Below are 17,667 nucleotides of genomic sequence, written 5' to 3'. Positions count from 1 at the left end.
ATAGTGTTAAGAATGATGGAATGTAAAGTGCTATTATTTTTATATTATATATATTATTCTACATAAGACTTACAGTAAATATCTCCAAGAGATGAGGAGGTTTGTGTGTACATGGTCAAAAGTATGTTTCTCAAACTCAAGACACATGTTGTTCAGCATCTTCATCGATCTAAAAAATGTGGCCTACATTATATAAGTATGAGGCTCTAGGATTGATAAAGGCTCTCTCGATCTGATGTTGAAATATCCCCCACCCAATAATAAATTACATTAATCAATTTTTATCATAAAAAGGTGGAAAAATGACAAAGCCCTAGTCCAGTTTGTCTTATTGGCCACCTGCTTCTAAACGTCATTGGGAATACCTGCCCTTTATTGATGAATTAAGCAAGAAATATGTTCAATCAATACAATTCTGGTCCATGAGGAATAAAAGTACTGTACTTGGATTTTAAAATGAAATCTAATTGATCTGTAAGTAACATATGCATCAGCGGCTTTTTTGATCTCCAGCTTTCCAGAAGCCAATTAATCTACATACAAACTCCATGCAGAGAGCACCCCAAGAACAGAGCTCATGTGAGGCAACAGTGGTGTCCTAGGCTATACGTGTAAGCCGATCTTTTATCACTAAAACACACCACCAAAGTGTGAATAAATAAAAAAAACTTTTATTTTTTGAATTTTTTACAAATTTATAAATACACAAGTACAGTTTATGTAGTTAAAAACGAAAACCAAGTAGAAAAAAAAGACAATGTGCCAAAATTAATTTAAAAACAGTGCATTTTTCCATCATAAGCATAACATATGTACAGTTTATATTTGTCATATAACGCCACATATACATTTAAAAATGTACTGTATAGGTGAAAATCGGTAGAAAAAATAAACATTTCTTAAGAACGGCTGCAAGAAGCCGTTTACATCGCTAAGGATGTCACTGGCGCTGACATCCGTGACAGTGTCCTACACAGTCTCAGCAGTCCTCGCTCTGTACCATGGAGATGAAGAAATTACACAGGGAGCTCCAGGTTTCGCTGCAATACTCTTCGGCCACTTTCTTCTGGTCAGTGTTTTCTGGGCAGTTCTTTTTGCCTGTCGCAGACGGCCCCTCTGTGGTAGTTTTAGCGCGGTTCTCCTTGGTTTTCGAATGAGTTTCCTCCGCTTGCGACGAGGTGCTGGGACTCAGCTTGAAATGAGCGTCTTTGGGGGCTTTCTTGCACATCCCCGCTTTGATCAGGGCCGTGGCGTCTTTGCACAGGTTCTTCTGCTTCTTCAGCGCTCGGGAGATCTGTTTCCAGTAGGATTTGGGGTTGGAAGCGAACTGCGGACAGGCGGAGGGTTTCGCGGTGTATTCGCACGCCACACTGGCGTCACCCTTACCGCAGCTGACGCTCAGGGTGCTTACGTCTCCTCCCGCGGCCAGCCAGGTGCACAGCGCCTTGTCCTTGGTCGGGAACTTGCCCTTCATCACCTTGCCCGCCTGAGCTTTCTGACCCCGCTCGCTCTTGTCTGTGGGGGCTGAGGGCTGTTTTTCGGGCTGCGCTGGAGCGTTCCCGCCCGGCTTTTCTTTGCCCTCTTTCTTCCTCTTCCTGCCTTCATCTTTTTTCTCGCACTCGGCTACCAGGACCATCTGAGCGATGCAGGCAAGGACCAGGACCAGAGCAAAACTTTTGAAAAGCCTCATGTTTTCGTCCGACGTCTGGCGATAAACCTGTAATAATAAATAAGAATGTTACAAAAACTACACACAACCAAACCAGCAAGACTTTAAAAACGTTAATTGCGTGACGGAATGTCATGCTTTGGTCCCTAGGCAGTATCACTGTATATACACTATATATAACTATACTTTGACACCTGAAGAAGGCTCCACGGCCGAAACGTTGTGTTCTCTTTCTTCTTTTTTTCAGCATGGAATAAACCTATTACTTGTTCCTTTGCAGCCTACGCATGCTGACGCAGCTACCCACCTGAACTACTATATATAACTATGCTATTCTAATTATGCATACTATTTTTGCTGAGAGGAATTTTAAAATAAAAAAATTGTAGTTATTCAAGAATATACTGATTGCCATCAAAGTTCTTCACGCACTGAGCTTATTTTGCGTTCGTTTCGCAAGAAACTAAAAAAATATATTTTTTTCCAATTTTTCGTAGCGATAGAATCTGGGAGAGAAACTGAAACACGACACACAGAAAGAAACGCAGCTAAACATTGAAGTACTAGTTGAAAGCCGACCTACCTGTCAGTGGGAGAGCGAGGCAAGGAGTAAGATGGACTTGATCTAGTACACCTGATCTGCGCGCCGGTGTAATTTATACACCAATGTCACGCCTATCGGTACCTCCCGATCGCCAGATATTACAACACAGTGCGATTCCGGAATCCTCTTTCATACCTCAGCACATACCACGCAATGCTGGAGCCGAATCGCTTGTGGTGTTCAAACAAGCTGTTACACATCAGATGAAAGAAGGGTGAAGTGGCCGTCATTCGGGCATTACGGTAACATGATACAACATGAAAGAAAATGCCTTTTTTGGAAGCAGCTTTGATGTCACGTCGCTTCTCCGGTTATACATAACGTGGGTATTACGACTCAAAAGCGCTTGAGGCCGAGGATTTGTAAAGTAGGGCGCAAGGTACTGTATAGCCACGCTGGATACTCTCCAGCTACCCTGCGTATCACCTGCCACCTGACTGCTCGGGCAGCTTGAGGTTTTGCATGTGACTTGTAAGTGAATTAGAAACTTCCGGATCCTACTCCTTCTGAAAGAGGTTTAGCACTCCGGAGTGGAGTAGCGCTGGGATACTTTGAAATTTCTTTAAACGTCGCAAAGCGCTTTATAAAAGTAAAAGTGTACTCTGTAGAAAATCTCCCCAATAAGTAATCGTCACCCAAGAGGGACGAGAAATCTCGTCATTTAATATAGTGGACGAGATATAGTTATATATATATAATATATAAATTCCTTTAATATAGTGGTTCTCACCCCTGGTCCTGGGGGAACGTGTTATCGGTTTTCATTCTTCTTGATGCTTTCACTGATGAGTTAATTATTCTGCTTCTTTAGACTTTTATTTAACTTCTTTCTCGTGTTAGTCCTGGGTGTCAAAAACACCCGACTTCAAGGCTACCGTTTCGAACAACTTCAGCTCACAGAACCTGTACGTGAAATAAATACATAATCATCTCTGACGTTTGCACAATACATAAAAATGAGTAAACGCTTACCTTTGAAAGGTGCAAGCTGTGGACAGTCATAACTCCTCGCACCTTATCCAAAATCTTGACTTTTCCCGCGATTGTCCCGGACGAGTTTCGTTCTCCACACTACTCCTTACGTTTCAGGTGCCTTGCGTATAGATGTCAAACTGAGCGTTAAGAGAGATGAGACCAAAACTAAGTACAAAAACGGTCAAGAAAGGCAATGACGACGATTTCTCTGAATGTCGGCAGCGACAAAGTACCCAGAGAGTGAGAGGGGTCGCTCTGCAGGGCTGGAGACATTACTGTAAGATTCTTGAACGCCTTGTAAGTAGCAACATATAACCGAGCCAAGTCATGTTTTCCGTGTTCGACAGATATTTGTTAGCGCTGATTTTTTACCGTATATAATTAAATCATAAAGAAAGGATTATTGTACATTAAGTGCACTACAACAATGTAAGACATACTATACAGATGTGCTCTACATATTAAGTATACTGTATGCACTCATTTCAAAACTAATTTAGACTAATACTGTAATTATTTTATGTTTTCTATTTGCAGTTAGACTTAAGGTGTTAAGCCGCTTCTAATGCCGTTGTCATTAAGCAAATGTATTCTGATATGCAGTTGATAAGATAGTGGCGATTAATCAAATTGTGAAACTCTTAAAACATAAGCATATGCAGATAAAGGTGTATTACTGTACGTAGCTGGGCTAAAGTTTAGTTACAGTCACAACATTCCACTGTAATCACAATTAGTAATGAAATACATAATCACAGTCGTAACTTACTACATATCTGCTTGCAATACACTTCCACGCATCTTGGGCAAAGAGGAGTACAGAATATAGTGTACACGTGTGCAGGTCCTCACCTGACCCAGTATTATTTACACATACTGTACAGTACAATGGCCTAATCAGCAGATTGGAACAAAAATCATGAACCCAGAATAATGTTACTGCTATTAGATAATCTGCGTTGTACTCTACTGTTGCGGGGGTAAGGAAAGGTTCAATATCATGTGGAAGTCAGCTTCTGTTTAGTTTCTATCTGTTCTAAACCTGACTTTCAGTGCCTCGTTAAATGTGACAATAAGTCAATTGGATTTCAATCTGTAATAACCCGTATTCAGTTATATTTTGAGCTAAAATTGTTCTGCTTTCTGAAGTGAAGGGCAATATTATGGATACCGGTCAAGCTGTGTAATTTGTAGATGCTTTTTAAAAAGAACTCTAATTTGTTTAGGTAGAACCTAGCTTTTGAAAATCCATTTTGACAATTCCCTAGTATTTTGATGTGGGTAATCCTCTAGTTTAGATCTAACAATTGTTTCCATTACCTTACATGCAATAAACACTTCTTGGTCTGTAATTACTTGGTTCTGTTGTGCCATCCTTCTTGGACAAAACAGTAGCAGTTTTCTAGTCCTTGGGTACTACCGCTATCTTGATAACTGCTGAAATAGTTCTTTATCTCTTATTCCTTGAGTATAAGTGGTAAGATGCCATCAGGCCCTGTGGAATAATTCATTTCTGAATTATTAATTTGTACTATTTACAATAAAATAATATTAATTATATTTACAATATAATAATAAAATTGTCAGCAGAGAAGTACATGACAAGTATATGAAATACATCTCTTTCTTGTTAATATTTAAATCAGAACTTTGTTTATCCACTGCCTAAAGCATGATATTGACTTCTTTCTTAATTTCCTTTTATGGTCTAGAAGTTTCTCATTATTGTCAATTGTGCTTTCAATTTTGTGGTAATGAAATAAGTTTTTATTTATTTTAGCAGGAACATGTCTGTTGTACTCATTTTAGGAAATCCTTTCTTTTTCCTTACATTTTCCCCCAATTGATCTGTTGGGAGCTGTGTCCTTGTACTAGGATGCTCTCTAGTGTGTTCATGTTTTCATTTCCAACCATCGCTCTGATAATTATTTGAGAAGCCATCTGCATAAGTGGTCAAAATGAAAGGTTTGTTTACAAATTGAGGATTTAAAGATGACCCATACAGTCTCCTGGCTATTCAGGACCTGTGTTGGCCACTCGTGGCTTAGTTGATACAGGCCAGCATTGATAAAAATTCAAGAGTTTGAGAAAAAAAAGCATTGTAGTTCTTGACATTTAATTCACTGTGCACACATGATATCTAGAATCATTCTGTATATCACTCTAAAATGCCGTTGAAAGGCCTGCTTTCAAGTCCTTTAGTGTTGTTTCACACATTGTATTTTTCTGTTGCCAAATGTAGTAGCTCCACACAGCGGAGATATAGAGTGTTACAGTTTTCCAAAAGGCAGAAAATTATGTTATGCAAGTAATGGACAAATTATAAAACCAGACATAAAACTGAATGTCACATTTTATGTTATGACATTAGAAAAAGTAATGTTATTAAACTCGGTACAATTCTTTGCTATGTACAAATAATGTTTAGGGTTAAGGCATTTTGGCAGGTTTTCAGTGTAGGCAAGAGCCCAGTTTTGTGTAGAGTATATAAGAAAAGTCTTTCTAAATGAATAAAACAGCAGACACAGTATTATATTTTTATTTTTCATGAAGGCAAGAACTTCAGATGAAGGAAAATCATGAACTTGCAGAATATAATTAGAACACACAAGTCTTTGTTTTCCTTCTGGGCAAATTACCCACTAGTTTACTTGCTCTGTTTCTTCAACAGAGCACGGCTTTATAACTCTGTCCATTAATGCAAAATTTCTCCACTAAAGCCACAGTGTAAGAAAATCAGTCATGGCAGCTATGGAATAACCACAAGAGACAGACCCACAATGTCATTTTATTTGATTTACTTGTGTTTGTAATTCTTTCCCATTTTTTCACAACAGCACTTTATAAAGTAACATAGAACTTTGGGAGACAGCTTATGAGTCAAAGGTGCAAACATAATGCCACAGCAGAAGCAATATAAGCTCTTGTTAGTCATATTAACCCAAGAAGACATGGCCCTTTGAATGAATTCACACAGTGTGACACAGTAAGCACAGAAAGTGTGTTGAAACGGACTAAAGCTAAGAATATACTTGGTATTTGACGTTGAGGGCTTTAGGTATATAAGGTAAGGTGTTTAGAGTTAGCAACTCACCAGGACTGTAAACTTTTAGGTTGTGGATTTCAGGAGTTTGACTGACTGAACCATTAGCTCCTACTACATTGTGCTAACATACAGTATGATTTAAACAACTGATTATTAGGAGATAAAGACAGACAATAGAACAGACAACTTTGAAATGAGTGGAAATGCAGGGGTGAGCTTATGACGGATCATTAGCAACGCATAATGGAAAAAAACTCTATTGGCAAAACAGGCAAAATTCAATATTTGTAAACAGAATGAGATTATGCTAATGAAAGCAAAACGATCCGTTTCCTCTCAAGAAAAACGACCTAAGTTTACAAATAGTTCTGCACTTTGAAGTCTTCTTTGCAGGAAAATCTAACCTACGAAACAAAAAACAGTCTTTCAGAATTTACTCATTACATTGTGTTTCTAAAAACTCCTGTAGATGGTGTACCCGATTGAATGTTAAGAACAATACTAAATAGCAGATTTCAGGGTCATTTCACAAGCTGTTCGAAGGTATGGGAATATGAATACTTTCAGATGAAAACTAAAAATCAATTACAAAAGTAGCAATTTCAAATTAACTCCACTGAGACATAAGGTACCCTAATACCCTTCATTTTTGTTGTCATATTACAGCAATGAAAATCTCTTGAACAGTTTAAAAAAAGCGACAACATTTAAGACCAATCTGAAATCTGTCGATCGATATAAACTATATTAATTTAACAAGAGTATACCGACATTTTAATGAACTTCACACCAGTTTAACATGGTATTGTAAAAGTAAATTTTGTTGTTCTTATTGGAGGAAACAATAACATTGCTGTTTAAATCAATGAAATGTGCATTTCCCAGTACGCCTTACCTGGATATTTAGCCCTTGAACAGGTTGATAAAATAAGCACAGACCCCTTGAAGGGATTCCCAGCAATACTCTTGTGCCATCTTGTTGGCATCGGCTTCACTGCTGGGCACCAGAGTGGGTTGAGCCGTCGCGGTTTTGGGGGGCTTTGGGAGCTTTTTCGCTGGTTTTGACTGTGCGGGCTTTTCCTGAGCAGTCTTGGCCGGTTTCTGCGACGCCGGCTTGGGGCCGACTGCTACTTGCTTCATGTGGGCGTCAGCGGGGGCCTTCTGACACATGCTGGGCTTCAGCACGGCGGTCCCCTGGCAGGCGTGGGCCGTCTTCCTGAGCTCCGAGCTGATCTGGTTCCAGTACTGCTTTGGGTTGGTGTTGAAGGAGCGGCAGACGGAGGGCTGGCCCACATACTCGCACCAGTAGGACTTGCCTTGGTTCCTGCACACGACCCTGAGCTTCACCTCTCCCTGGCCACCCACCGTCATGGCACAGGCATCTTTGCTCTTGGTGCTGAAGCGGATTAGCTCTTCCCCGCCGCTTCTCTTGCTCTGTCCGGCAGCCAGCCACACGCAGCAGGCAACACACAACACTGCACGAGCCCAGGCCTTCATGCTGCACTAGATGGCAGTGGTCTAGGTTTTAGCCTCCCTGAGCACCTCGGACTGAACAGAACTGACTGCAGGTTCCCCGCACTATTTATAACCTCGCTACACAAAGAAGTCATTCAGGTAACCCGCCATGTTAGCCCCTGAAGAGGGCAGGCGTTAGTGCTTGCAATTTATGACTATAACAAAATCCAGTCAAATAAACTGCAAACTTTAATGAAACATCGCCTGAATTAGACAAATACATAAATACTAATTATATACCTAAAAGCACATTTGTAATGTACAAAGTGATGCAGACAGCTCAGGTAGGAGCATACGGTTGCTGTCAAGAGGCTGTAAAAGTTTAGTTGTAGCGGTATTATAAACTGATGAAATTTGTTTCTCTCCGTCTGGAGCACGTTAAACCTGTGCTAGCTGGAAAGTACAAGAAAGATACTTGACTTGATGTCAGTGATTTGGGGAAAAAAACCCAGTTGTACAAATGAATTCCTTCACTTTTGCCTGAAATGCGGTCATGTATAGCAATGAAGCTGTTGAATGTCGAAGGAAACGGGGTTTCTCAATGGTTTTAAAAAAAGATAATACTATCTAATACTAGATCTAACAGGGGTTGTGAGCTCAAATACAGGATGGTACATGAATTTTTTATGAAAAAAAGTTTCCCCTTTTAACACATTGTTAAAGGTATCCATTTTAAAGTTAACTTGGCACAAGCTTCTTGACATTTTATTTTCATAAAATTTACTTGTTCCAAAGAGAAAGGCTGCCTTGTCAGCGACACAATCTATAATATAAACATCCGAAGCAGGTTTACTGCACTGGGCAAAATCAAAGACTGGAGCAATGGAGCACAGCCAACCGAGAGGCCAGGAGTCCTTTCCATTCACTAACATGCTGCAGGTTTACAGGAGACGAGCTGATCACGCCACACCGCGAAGTGAAATTGAATTCCATGGGAGGTGTGATTTTTTTTTTTACCTTCTATTTAGCGTAGTGCCGTTTAAAGGAAACTGAAGTAGATGATTGATGAGAGCACACGCCTGAACTCTTCCTGTCCTTTCAAAGCATCTGGCTGAGAATTTTGATTTTTTTTTTCCAGTGGAAACAAACATTTCTTTTTTCCCCCCATGGCTTTGCACATTACAACGCACCACTGTGCGCAAAAGCAGAACACAAATTCAAGGTTCTTTATAAGGTATAATTTTTTTTATACATCTAAGAAGTAGCACCAAGCAGGAATTGACTGACTTAGTCGGTGCTGTAATTGCCCTTCAATTTGGTTCATTCCGAAAAAGGATAAACCTAAATGTAGATGTTCAATTCTTTGATATTTTGTTACAGATGCATTCCTGGACTTAATGTCCTGCTATGACTGGATGAAGGAAATTAACCTTTTTAGTCTTGGGGGGAAAAAACACTGCAAGGGGACCTTGTAGGACAAGTATTCATCATTCAGCACTGACAAAGCTGACCCAAGGAACTTCTTTGGAATCAACAGTGGAACACAAACCAGAAGAAATGTGGAAATGTAGCAGAAGTATCTTTAGAGAATAGAGGCAATTTTCTGCACAAAGGGTTGTGTGAGTCTGGGTTAAACTGCCCAGTCTTGGGTATTAAAGCTGACTCCCTGCCTTTCTTTTTTTTTCTGAACTGGATGAAATCGTCAAATCAATTACTAGCAAGCTAACAAGCTAGGCTAGCTGAATAGTCTCCTCTCATTTGTTACCTTTATTTTCTTATCCACAGTATGTTTAAAATATCTGATTAAATCAATTAGGCCTCAGTTTCATAATAAAAATGAAGGTTTTGTAGATCAGAATCCCTAAAACATCCAGTAACGTAACTGGAACTATTGTCCACCAAATATTAAGGCACATTATTAGTAACTGAGTAATTACTGTATCTGTTATCAGTGGAGGAAACAGTCAAATGAAACTGCTGGGTGTTGTCAGTATGTTTTTATTGAACAGGTACAATCTGGAGAGTTAAAAATAGAAACATCATCTACAATGGTGAAGATTATATACAATGTTATTTTTGTCCAACTAAAAAATATCTTACTGTACTTGCAATATATGAAAAAACACAGTTTACCGAATTTAAATCTTTATTCACATTTTTACACCTTTAGCTAGCCAGTGGTATACATTTCCAGTGGTAGCTATCATCCCACTGTTGTAAACAGCTATTTCACAAAAGTTATGCAACTCTAAACACATGTACATTTACAAGCACCTATAAAATTATATTTGTGAAAAACATTTTAATTTTACTCTTTAGCACTCATTTATGGCATATCTTACTGGTGTTAAGGTAACATACTGCCTTTTGTGTAACATTATGAATAAACGGGTAAATACACAACACAATGATTAAAAGCAAACAGTGACGGTCTTTAAATGTCCTATATTTTTGAGTGTCTTATTTTAATTTAAACGAAAAATCTATGCGAGACATTAGATGAATGACCATCAGGCTAGTCCATTAAGTTCTCTGACATCTTTCAAACTAGTTTTACTCCCAAAGTCCTGAGCTCTACTGTAAAATTTTGGCTTCAAACAGCAGATTTCTTTTTTTCACAGGTCAGAAGTGTGATTATTAGGTAATTAACCATTTCCTCTCTCTACATTTTTTTTTTATAGGTAAGACATTAAGCATGACCAGGAATTCATATGGATTATTAAAGCAAGACTTTTGCTTAAATGAATCCCACTTTCTTTCCCAACAGAATTCAATACATTTGTTTCTGAATGCTATTTGTTATTTATGACTAGGTGAAAATTGAAATTTGTGAAACAAAAATCAAACCTTTTACTGAAAGAGCATATCCGACATGCAACTTGTATCTAGCGTCTAGGGAACAATTCAGCAACTGCCAGCATGCTTAATCTCGCACATTCATGAGTAACTTTTTAGTGATTGAAAAAAATTACTAACTGATAGCCTGCCTTTCCAGTGACAAAAAATACCCACACAGAATCCTCCCAAAAATCTGCAAAAAATGCTTTTGATATTGCTCGGAAAATATAGTGGTTTAGATCATTGCATTATTTGTGTCAAAAGGGATACTGCTGTCTGTAGTAAACTTTGTACCAGATAGCCTGAGTATTTTTAATCAATATAGCACTGAAAGATATCAATGCAATGATAGCAAGGCTACTGTTGTAACAAACTGCAAGAAGCAAACAAAAAAGTATTTAAAAAACATAGAAACTCTTCTTTTTTTTAGAAGTTTTTGCCAGCATATAAAATGTACACTTATTTTTGATATGTATTGCACACATAAATAGAATTAGAGATTGTTTTTCTTTTGAAAAAAGATAATGAAATGTATGAATGTATGAATGGGGTGACAAGTGTAACGACAAGTTGTGTGTCCAATGGCACTACACAACTGAGATTCAAGTTTCACCAGTTTGAGTATGAAAATGAAAGAGTCTTTACTTTTACAACAAAAATAACCCACCAGAATTGTTGTTTACTTGGTCACTTGTCTTAAGGTGGTTGAATGTGCATACAATAAGTGCAATGCTCAGAGTGCTGATAAAATTTACAGATTGTGTAATAAGTGTCAAAAAAGGGAGAAAGTAGTCTAAAAATACTGGCCCCTCGTGTAGACATCCTTTGAGTGCTATCTCTTCTTGAATGACGAAATTCACAGGATCAGAAAACTGAAGATCCTAAAAAAACAACAATTTAAGTTAAAGTTTACGTATGACTGTAAAAACGGGAATGAAAGTTGCCCCTAGAAAAGTTCTTTAACCGTGGACGTCATTACTTACCACGAAGAATGCCTGCGTCTTCTACCAATTTTCAATAGAACTACAACAAAATGAAAATTAAACAATGAACAAAAACAGGTCAACGTTTTTTCTCAATGGACACATAGGTCAGTACACACAATGAATGTAGGAATATTCTCAAAATGTATTTCCTACATTATGGATTCAGATTCAACTGCTTCATAAAATTAAGGAACTAACTGTTGTAAATCAGAGCTTATCTTGTTGATTTCACTCAACAAGCATCTAAACGTGCCCCCCTCAATGTTTTTAATTTAATTTCTGTTCCTACTAAAGTTGTACTTTTAAACAAAATACTTTGAAAGAGTGACTTAGTGACTACGCAGATGGCTACATAGCTGAATTCAATTTGATAAACATCACTGGTTAGCATGACTGTCTGCTTCGCAATCTGTTTTAGGTTCTGTTATGGAAGTCATCTCCAAACTGAAACATGATTTTAATACTAGCTTCTGCACTTTTGTAAAATGCAAATTATTCTGGTATAAGCGACAATAAAATACAATCTAATAAGATATATGGGAACTGGATTTTTAGAAGTTTAGAAATAGCCATTCACGGTTTGTGCAATTTAAATATTGAAAAAGTCCACTAATCTACATGTGGTCGATGAGATTGCAGAACTCTGGAAAAGAATGGTTAACATGCTCTGCATGAACATGCAGTGTGACAGCAGAGAGAAATTAAAGCAGATTTATGAGACAATGGGAATGGGTGATGAGGGGAGTGATAACTCCATCATTCTGTCTCAGGCTGAACTGAGACCAGGTATAAGACTCAGATAAAAAGTATACTGGAGTAATCTACATTGCAGTTTAACATTGCTAACACACTTGTTTGTTTACGGTAACAGAAAAATTGCTTCACAACACAAATACAAACATCAGTATTGGAATATAGCAACATAGCAGCTGTAGGTGTGAAAGTCATTCTGTTGAGTTTTGTGAAATCTTGATGAATTCAACGACTACATTAGAAAACATGAAAAAACAGTTTACAGAAAAAAATACAGAACATCAGAAATTACAAGGCAAATGTTAATTGCAAAGTTATTTTTTTAATTTTCAACTAAAATAATAGTCTCTTTTTCCTATATTACATTTCTCTTCAAAGAAAATGCTTTTAATTATGGAATTTTGTTTAAGTACATACTAATTAAATTAACATTATCTCAGCTTTTATTCGGGTCATCGTATTTACACATACTGTAGTACATTCTCCAATAAATAGCTCTGCAGAACCAGAAGTTGCAAACACTTACTTTTACTGTATATCATACTTTATATTTATAAATAAAAATCAACCTATATTAAATCTTTCAACATTTCAAGTGCTCGTTGCAAACTCTCACACGACGATGCTTGTGTGTCAAAACACTGAAAATTTAATTCCGGTGTTTGACCACATGAAAAGGTGAGAAATGATTCCAGGGGGACGTTGCAAACTACAAGCCACTGATAGACCACGAAGAGTGACGAGAGATGAGCCAAGTTGCTCAGCCTGCACTTTTTGCAGTGTCATGGCAATGTTTTTTTCTTGAATGAGGGTGGAGGCAGAAAAAGAATCCACAATGAAAGATGACAATACTGACAAAAAAAAGATGAGAGACGCGGAAGAGGAGACGTTTTCTTATGTACCTTGCTCAACCCAGTAAAACCTGGGCTAGTCTCACCACTCTGCTTGCCTTGGAGGTGCAGAGGCCCGAGGGAATCTAGTCATAGTGTCATAGGAATGGACGCTATTAATGTGAAAACAAGTCCAGGCAACATTATTATTTTCATACAAGACTGAAACGCACAATATACTGTGACAATTCTCAATCATGCAGTGATTCAGGGTGAAGTGCTTCAGTTAAATGCTTGGCCTTCTAGTCTAAATCAACTCCTATCAAGCTTTCCCATAGTTAGTGAGCGAAGGACAGATGCATGCCAAAGTATGTGCAGGTGTCACAAAATGCAGGTTAAAATTTCTTCTTCTTTAGGTCAGGCATCCATAATGAAAATTAAAACTTACACAGCTGTAATGATTTGAGAAAGAAAGAAACCAGGTTTCATGCAAGAAAGGAAGGCGGAGAAGGATTGTACAAAGAGCTCTTGCCAGCTAAGGCTTCAATTAGATGCTTTTAAAAGACGCAGGTGTAGCAGTCATCTGCATCTCAATTTTCGGACTCAAAAGCTCATTTCAGAAGGGCTGGTTTCCAGCATTTGGATAAAATAATGAGCTTAGCTGATAATTTAGGGAAGGATACTTCTCAGTTAACAAAGGTGGGTAAATACCAGGTCTTTTTACTTTGCACAGAACCATGCATTGAGCTTTTGTGAAATCTTTAACCATGTATTATGGAAATTGAAGGTGGCTGAAGCCACCCAATGAAAGAAGTTGGAATCAAGCTGTTTAATGAAGGTATCGCACAGGAGAAAGATTTGACTGCAGATGGTTGGTAAAGCCACAGCTCAGAGCTGCACATGCAAGAAAAGCTACTGATTATCCGGGCAAAATGTGAGCTTTTCTTTTCTGGCTACAGTTCCAGAAAAGATGTTTCCAAACGTAAGTATTGAAAAAAATCTAACATGATATGGTATGTACAATCAGATGAGTTCGTTAGTAAGAGTTCACACACCATGCTGATCATGCCAGTGCACTGTAACATTACGGAATAACAACACTTCAAAAGACGTCAGTGTTATTAACACGACACCTGAGCTCCAGATGTTCAGATTTCAGCCGTTTTTCAGCATGCACTTACTTCCCACACCCTGTGATACTCTCCACCCTCTTTTAATAGCCCTCGGCTAGCTACTGTGTCCAAACGCATGCAATGAAATCTTTCCATGGCGGGGGTTACCTGGTCATTATAAGGTTATGAATACCTTGCAAATGTTCATTATGATAACCATTATTACCAATTTCCATACTGTAACAAAACATTAAATATAAAAATGGAAACAAAAGTTACAAATGGAGCACAGGACGAGCTGTCACCAGCCACAATAAAGGACAGGGTAATAAAAGGAAAGCGTTCACTCATTTAAAAATAATGGCGAGGGATACAAATGTAATAATTGTACGAAAATGTGTATAAAATAGCCAAGTATAAATATTAGCATGTTATTGTACAAATGAACTTTAATTTACATAAACTATAACCAACGCTTGCTTATTAAGTGTTTAAATGACTAGTCTTTTGCTTCCAACAACAGCCAATTTGTCATGACCCATAATTACAGTACACAAAAAGCCACATTCTCCACCAAAAAGCTATTCAAAAGCTTAACGTTGAACCCAGCACCAAAAATGTTAACATGAAGTGCAAATTAATTTTTTAGATCTATATTTACAAAACCTCTAGAGCCCTGTAGTTTTAGTAGTGAAAAGAGCAAAAATAAAAGAAAATGGAAAGGAATCTTACGTTTTCATGGGTATAGTCTCAACACTACAAAGATAAAGAAGCAAAATATTAACAATACGCTTCATTATAAGAGCCATTCCAGAGAAAGCACAGTACGGGACTGTTAATATAATCAAGACTCTTTGTGCTGGAGCTCTGAATGGCAGCTGTCGCATTATTTTTCTGATTAAAAGGGAGAGGAACAAAAATACGATGAAGAAAAGGTGCAAGGAATGGGAGCTTTGTTCTGACCAATTTGCCTTTTTTTTCTTAAAGTGCAAAGTGCGTAAGTGGATGCAAAGAGTGGCGAAAAAAAAGATAAAGAACGGGGAAGAGATGGAACCAGTAGAAATGGTTATCACAAAGTAAAATGCCAAGTCCCTGAGACAGAGGAACTGTAAGGAAGAGAAGAAAAGACTGGTTACTACAAGGGAAAGCTACACAATGAGGAAACCCAAAGGCACAAAGCAGGGAAAGGTGAAATAACTGCACTTCAGAGGTAACAACGCATGCACGAGATTATTAACAGGTCATGCAACAGGTGCACGAATGTAATTCTACACTATATGCCCTATTATTCATTTAGTTGAGAAGTTCTCTGTAGATTGTAAACTCACCATATCCTGAATTGTATTATACATTTAAGATGATCATGTGGCAAAAAATATGGATAAAATCTACTGAACTGTAGATTATGGATTTTAGAAGTCTTCAAATTTAAATTTATCCATGATACTATACATAATACAATAATATCTATCTGTCATAACAACCACAAAGAACAGAAACCAAACCTGCCTTAAAGTATGAAAGTTTCTGTTCTTTTTACATGCATAAGAGTATAAGGAAAGCAACAAAAATCCAATTGACCAATTGGCATATTGGTACTGAAATCACAAGTAAATTTGTGCTTGGAATATCAATGTATTCCAGTATAAATTAGAAAAAATTGGTATAAACAAAACAGAATACACAAGGTCCAACACAAAGAGTTATTTATAAAAAATAATTTCTCATAATCTGTTTAATTAACATTTAAAATCCATACACAATCCACACAATTAAAACATCTGTGTCACAATTATACCACTAACATGGTCGATAAGCACATTCCTGATATAATGTGAGAAAACAATAACAAAAACCCTAAAGCTAGTCTACAATACTTACTCATCATACACATCCTCCGTGTCCATTCTCCGATAGAATTTGGCTAGCTTCACAGCAATAATTATACTTGGAATTAAAAATATTGTACAGCAACCCAGGCCAAACCAGAATGCATTCTAAAAAATGAAAAAAAAAATGAAAATGACTTAGAGTAACATCAAAAATATTATTATTTGTATAACTGTCCCTAGAAGACAATTTCAAAGAATGTCAAGGTTAGTTAGATTAAAAAGAGGCGCATGAAGGATATTCCTGTCAGCGTCTAAGCTGGAAGAGAATCAGGAGTCACTGGCCTCAGGCTGGCTTTATATATCTGGACAAATAAAAAGACTTCCAAGCTGTAGCACCCATCATATGTAAAGAGCAATATTTTCCAAGTTAATTTCAAACTTCTATCCCATTGTGCTTTGCCACTGTGCTCTTGCTCTGACAAATATTATTTAAGAATTCAAACCTTTAAATCTGGTATATTTTGGGTGACTTGCTGCTTTTTAGATTTGTTTTACCAGAGAACTGTTTAACTTGGAGGAAAACATGGCCTGACTAAAAATCTAGTTGGAACTGAGAATACATTTTAAACAGGAATGTGTTTTCTCTTTAGCATTTCCTTGACCCACCAGTCTAAGACAGAAGCCACGCAAATCTTATGTAAGTTTATTCCAATCCCTCCTTCTTCCTACTCGTTTTTGATGCCCCATGGTTTAAACAGCGCAGAGCATTTTTAATAATTAGTTTAACTACCTGTGAAATTCCAGTGCTTCATGAATAAACAAAAAAACATCTGGCTGAAAACAGGAGGCTGTCAAAGGTCAGGGGCCCTTGCTCTGGGCTTGCTGGTAAAAGCTTTCACACACGTTAAACAATAAACTTTAGCTTCAGCAATAGAGAACGGTTTTTGGCTTTTAGATTTTACAGTATATCTCTGTCCAGAACTCCTTGTCACAGGTATAGCTGAGTGGGCAGTACGGGAACCAGTAAAGGTTTATTCCATGCTGAAACCAAAAGAAAAGAAACACAATGTTTTGGCTGTGGAGCCTTATTCAGGTGCGAGTAAGTGGGCAGTATGTTGTATTAGCCTGGCCACAGAAAATGGAAATCCTGCCCTGAGCATTTACTGGAGATTTAATATGAACCACTCTGATATTTATTAGTGCGTTTTTAAATACTTTGTTTCTTACCAAGGAATCAACTATAAAGCCGCAAAATACGATCTCCGCCGTGTCTATTACATTGCTAACAGGCTTGCATGCTGCAACTTCCATTTCCACCTGAAAAAACAACAAACAGAAGAAAGATGCATAACTATAACTTCACCATGCACAAAATGGACTGAAAGTCACTTGGAAGAAAACATATCAGAAGAGAATTACCAACATTTAGGATAGAGCAAATAGGACGCACTCCGAAAAAGTGCAATACTTACAGAAAACCTGACCCATTCTATGTATTGCTTGAAGTAGCCCACTATAGTCTCCATGTATTTCTCTGTTTCCTGCATTACGATGACAAAGTAGAAAA

General features: G+C 37.7%; 3 protein-coding genes across 7 annotated transcripts in view; all 3 read right to left on the bottom strand.

Moving 5' to 3' along the window:
* Window positions 1-651: 651 nt before the first annotated feature.
* Window positions 652-2,606, bottom strand: fgfbp1a (fibroblast growth factor binding protein 1a). Its single transcript, XM_088921746.1, has 2 exons — window positions 2,253-2,606; window positions 652-1,717 (listed from the first exon to the last, which is right to left on the bottom strand). Exon 2 carries the CDS (start codon window positions 1,688-1,690, stop codon window positions 980-982), a length of 711 nt encoding a protein of 236 aa, XP_088777872.1. The 5' UTR covers window positions 1,691-1,717; window positions 2,253-2,606; the 3' UTR covers window positions 652-979.
* Window positions 2,607-6,014: 3,408 nt separating this feature from the next.
* Window positions 6,015-7,829, bottom strand: fgfbp2a (fibroblast growth factor binding protein 2a). The gene is made up of 2 exons (XM_088921075.1): window positions 7,190-7,829; window positions 6,015-6,698 (listed from the first exon to the last, which is right to left on the bottom strand). Exon 1 carries the CDS (start codon window positions 7,789-7,791, stop codon window positions 7,198-7,200), a length of 594 nt encoding a protein of 197 aa, XP_088777201.1. The 5' UTR covers window positions 7,792-7,829; the 3' UTR covers window positions 6,015-6,698; window positions 7,190-7,197.
* A 1,899-nt stretch (window positions 7,830-9,728) lies between these two features.
* The window catches only part of prom1a (prominin 1a), a 102,178-nt gene continuing 94,239 nt past the window's right edge, over window positions 9,729-17,667 (bottom strand). For 2 of the 5 annotated variants that reach the window (XM_088917981.1, XM_088917982.1), the window contains 5 exons: window positions 17,573-17,641; window positions 17,328-17,417; window positions 16,150-16,265; window positions 11,571-11,610; window positions 9,729-11,468 (listed from right to left, as the gene is read on the bottom strand). In XM_088917981.1, the coding sequence (XP_088774107.1) occupies window positions 11,592-11,610; window positions 16,150-16,265; window positions 17,328-17,417; window positions 17,573-17,641 (294 nt within the window). In that variant the 3' untranslated portion in view covers window positions 9,729-11,468; window positions 11,571-11,591. Of the gene's footprint in view, window positions 11,469-11,570; window positions 11,611-13,228; window positions 13,330-14,436; window positions 14,506-14,901; window positions 15,375-16,149; window positions 16,266-17,327; window positions 17,418-17,572; window positions 17,642-17,667 lie in introns of those variants that run through there. The other 3 variants (XM_088917984.1, XM_088917979.1, XM_088917980.1) reach the window with 3 other exon arrangements.

Source organism: Atractosteus spatula, chromosome 1 (assembly GCF_055471065.1).
Source record: "Atractosteus spatula isolate fAtrSpa1 chromosome 1, fAtrSpa1.hap1, whole genome shotgun sequence".
Classification (NCBI taxonomy): Eukaryota; Metazoa; Chordata; class Actinopteri; order Semionotiformes; family Lepisosteidae; genus Atractosteus; species Atractosteus spatula.
Note: the sequence above shows the minus strand (reverse complement) of the source record. Positions and strands in the feature narration are given on the sequence as shown.